This window comes from Antrostomus carolinensis, unplaced genomic scaffold, assembly GCF_000700745.2.
Source record: "Antrostomus carolinensis isolate BGI_N321 unplaced genomic scaffold, ASM70074v2 scaffold10187, whole genome shotgun sequence".
Taxonomy (NCBI): Eukaryota; Metazoa; Chordata; class Aves; order Caprimulgiformes; family Caprimulgidae; genus Antrostomus; species Antrostomus carolinensis.
This window is the reverse complement of record NW_010328059.1, coordinates 17,307-19,510: the sequence shown is the minus strand read 5'-3', so window position 1 is coordinate 19,510 and position 2,204 is coordinate 17,307. Positions and strand designations below refer to the sequence as shown.

General features: G+C 37.1%; 1 protein-coding gene across 1 annotated transcript in view; it reads left to right on the top strand.

Moving 5' to 3' along the window:
* LOC104528176 (rho guanine nucleotide exchange factor 10) overlaps positions 1 to 2,204 on the top strand; it is a gene marked incomplete at its 3' end in the record, with an annotated part of 21,490 nt that overhangs the window by 3,670 nt on the left and 15,616 nt on the right. Inside the window, exons 4-5 of the mRNA XM_010172107.1 lie at positions 689 to 768; positions 1,944 to 2,000. Of these exons, the coding sequence (XP_010170409.1) occupies positions 689 to 768; positions 1,944 to 2,000 (137 nt within the window). The remainder of the gene's footprint in view (positions 1 to 688; positions 769 to 1,943; positions 2,001 to 2,204) is intronic.

Genomic DNA, 2,204 nt, shown 5'->3' with positions numbered 1-2,204 from the left:
CTTCTGTGTCATGTGGCACTGGGAAGGATTAAAAAAAAAGTCCCAAAAATCCCAAAACAAACCAAATAAAAAACCAAAACAAATGTAGCTCTCTTTCAGATAGTTGTAGTTGCTGTTGAATCAGCCCACAGCATCCTTTTCACCAGACTAAATAAGCCTCATGTCTTCCACCTCTCTCCTTGTATGCCACATGCTTTAGTCCATGACTTCACTTTCTCCATATCTCTCTAGAGGTAGCTTAAATTTCTTCACAGCTCTCTCGAAGGGAGGGTGTTGAGAAGCCAAAACTGGATGTGCTGCTGCAGGTTCAGCCTCACCAGCACCAACCAGAGAAGGATAACAGCCTTGTCAAGCCCTGTGGCTCCTGATGTAGCGCAGAACATCTTCAGTCTTATTTACAGTGAAAGAGTAGCTCTCATTTCTCTGCTTTCTAATGGAGAGTTTTCTGTGTTGTGGAGCAAAATACTTCTTGTGATTAAAGGGAAGTGTTTTCAATTTCTGGACTAAAATTGTCAGACTGCTAAATAGAGTATTAATCTCCTAATTACATACTGAAGCAGTGGTTTTGAGTGATCAGCAGCCTCAGAGTGGGAACTGGAAGGCAACAAGATATTTATTGTCTTTAAGGTTATTTAAAAACATTGTGGTGTAGCTTTTAATGCTTTTATTTTGTGGCCTTTTTTTCAAGTGAAGATAACCAGACCAAGAGAGAGGATGATGCTTTAGCCAAGTGGGTTGCAGATCCTGCAAATACAGCATGGATGGAAAGTAAGTATCAGTCAGCACTGAAGTACAACTACAGAAGGTGAGTTTTAAGTTGTTATCAACAGTATGTGTGTATCTATATGCACATAGATATTTTACAGGAATGACCACATCCACTTTTATTGTATTTTTTCAGATATGTTCCAGAGCCAAGTTACACGTGTTAAAATATTCAGCAGTGTAATAAAATTGTGTATTTCAGAATAAAGTTAACTTTCACTTTTCCATGGAGTGCTTTTAGAGTCTATGGAATCATTTGTCACTGTCTTAAGGAAATCATATGGCTCCATCAATACGTGTACAGTGGAAATTTGCTCAAGTTCTGTTTTTGCTCTGTTGTTGTGTATGAAATTGTTCTTCTCATGCAGTAATTGTCAAATAAGTTCTTGGAGAAGGTGCGAGGGAAGGATTTACTACTTTTTCTTAGTGTCTGCCCTTTCCTCTTGGCTGGCAGCTGCATTTTGAACCAGAACAGAGACTGTGTGGTTTGAGGATAGGTTATCCTGCCTGTTCTCAGCTCTTCCCACTGGGCTCGAGGTTCATCTTACATGTCACTTGAAGTGACTGAAGAATTTGAATCCTCGTCCTGCCTCTTAATGTACTACAATGATCATTACATGTTTAGTTTTGGTTCTTTCTAAAAAAATGTCAATTACAGCTTCTCTACAACCACTTGGTAAGCCAATGAGCAGCCCTTGACAAGCACAGAATGTACCATAGTGCTGTAAAAAGCAGGGAGAAATGCTGGCTGTTGAAATGGATTTCTGTTTTCAGGCTACCAAAGGTCATCATAAACAATGCAGATAAAACTGTGTGGAATTTCACAAATACCTTATACTGTTTTAAGGCATTATTGCTTTATTTGAATGATTATTAGAAGTACTAGCAAAATGTTGATGGAGAATGAGTTATATCTCTATTTTATTCATATGTGCCAATATAACCAAAATTCTTTAGAATAGAATAAGAATATTTTAGTTGGAAGGGACCTACAACGATCATCTAGTCCAACTGCCTGACCACTTCAGGGCTGACCAAAAGTTAAAGCATGTTGTTAAACATATTGTCCAAATGCTTCTTAAACAGTATTTGTTGGTCCCTTTCAAATTTTATGGAGTTTCTAATTTGTTTTTTTGTGGGTTTTTTTGTGTTTTTTTTTTTTTCTGTTTTCCTTTTAGACCCGGATGAAGTAATTTATGATGATGTGCCAAGAGAAAATTCAGACTCTGAACCAGGTTTGAGGTCTTTGTAATACAGACCACATTGAAAGCAGTGTAATAATGAATTATATGCTTGTATACTGAATAATACATTCATTAAGTACCTAAAATTATATGTAAATGGAACTAACATTGTGTCAATAATTGGTAGCTCTTACAAAGTTCAGAATTAAACTACCTCTTGAAAGACTTTATCTCAGTAGGTCTTCTACACCGCTC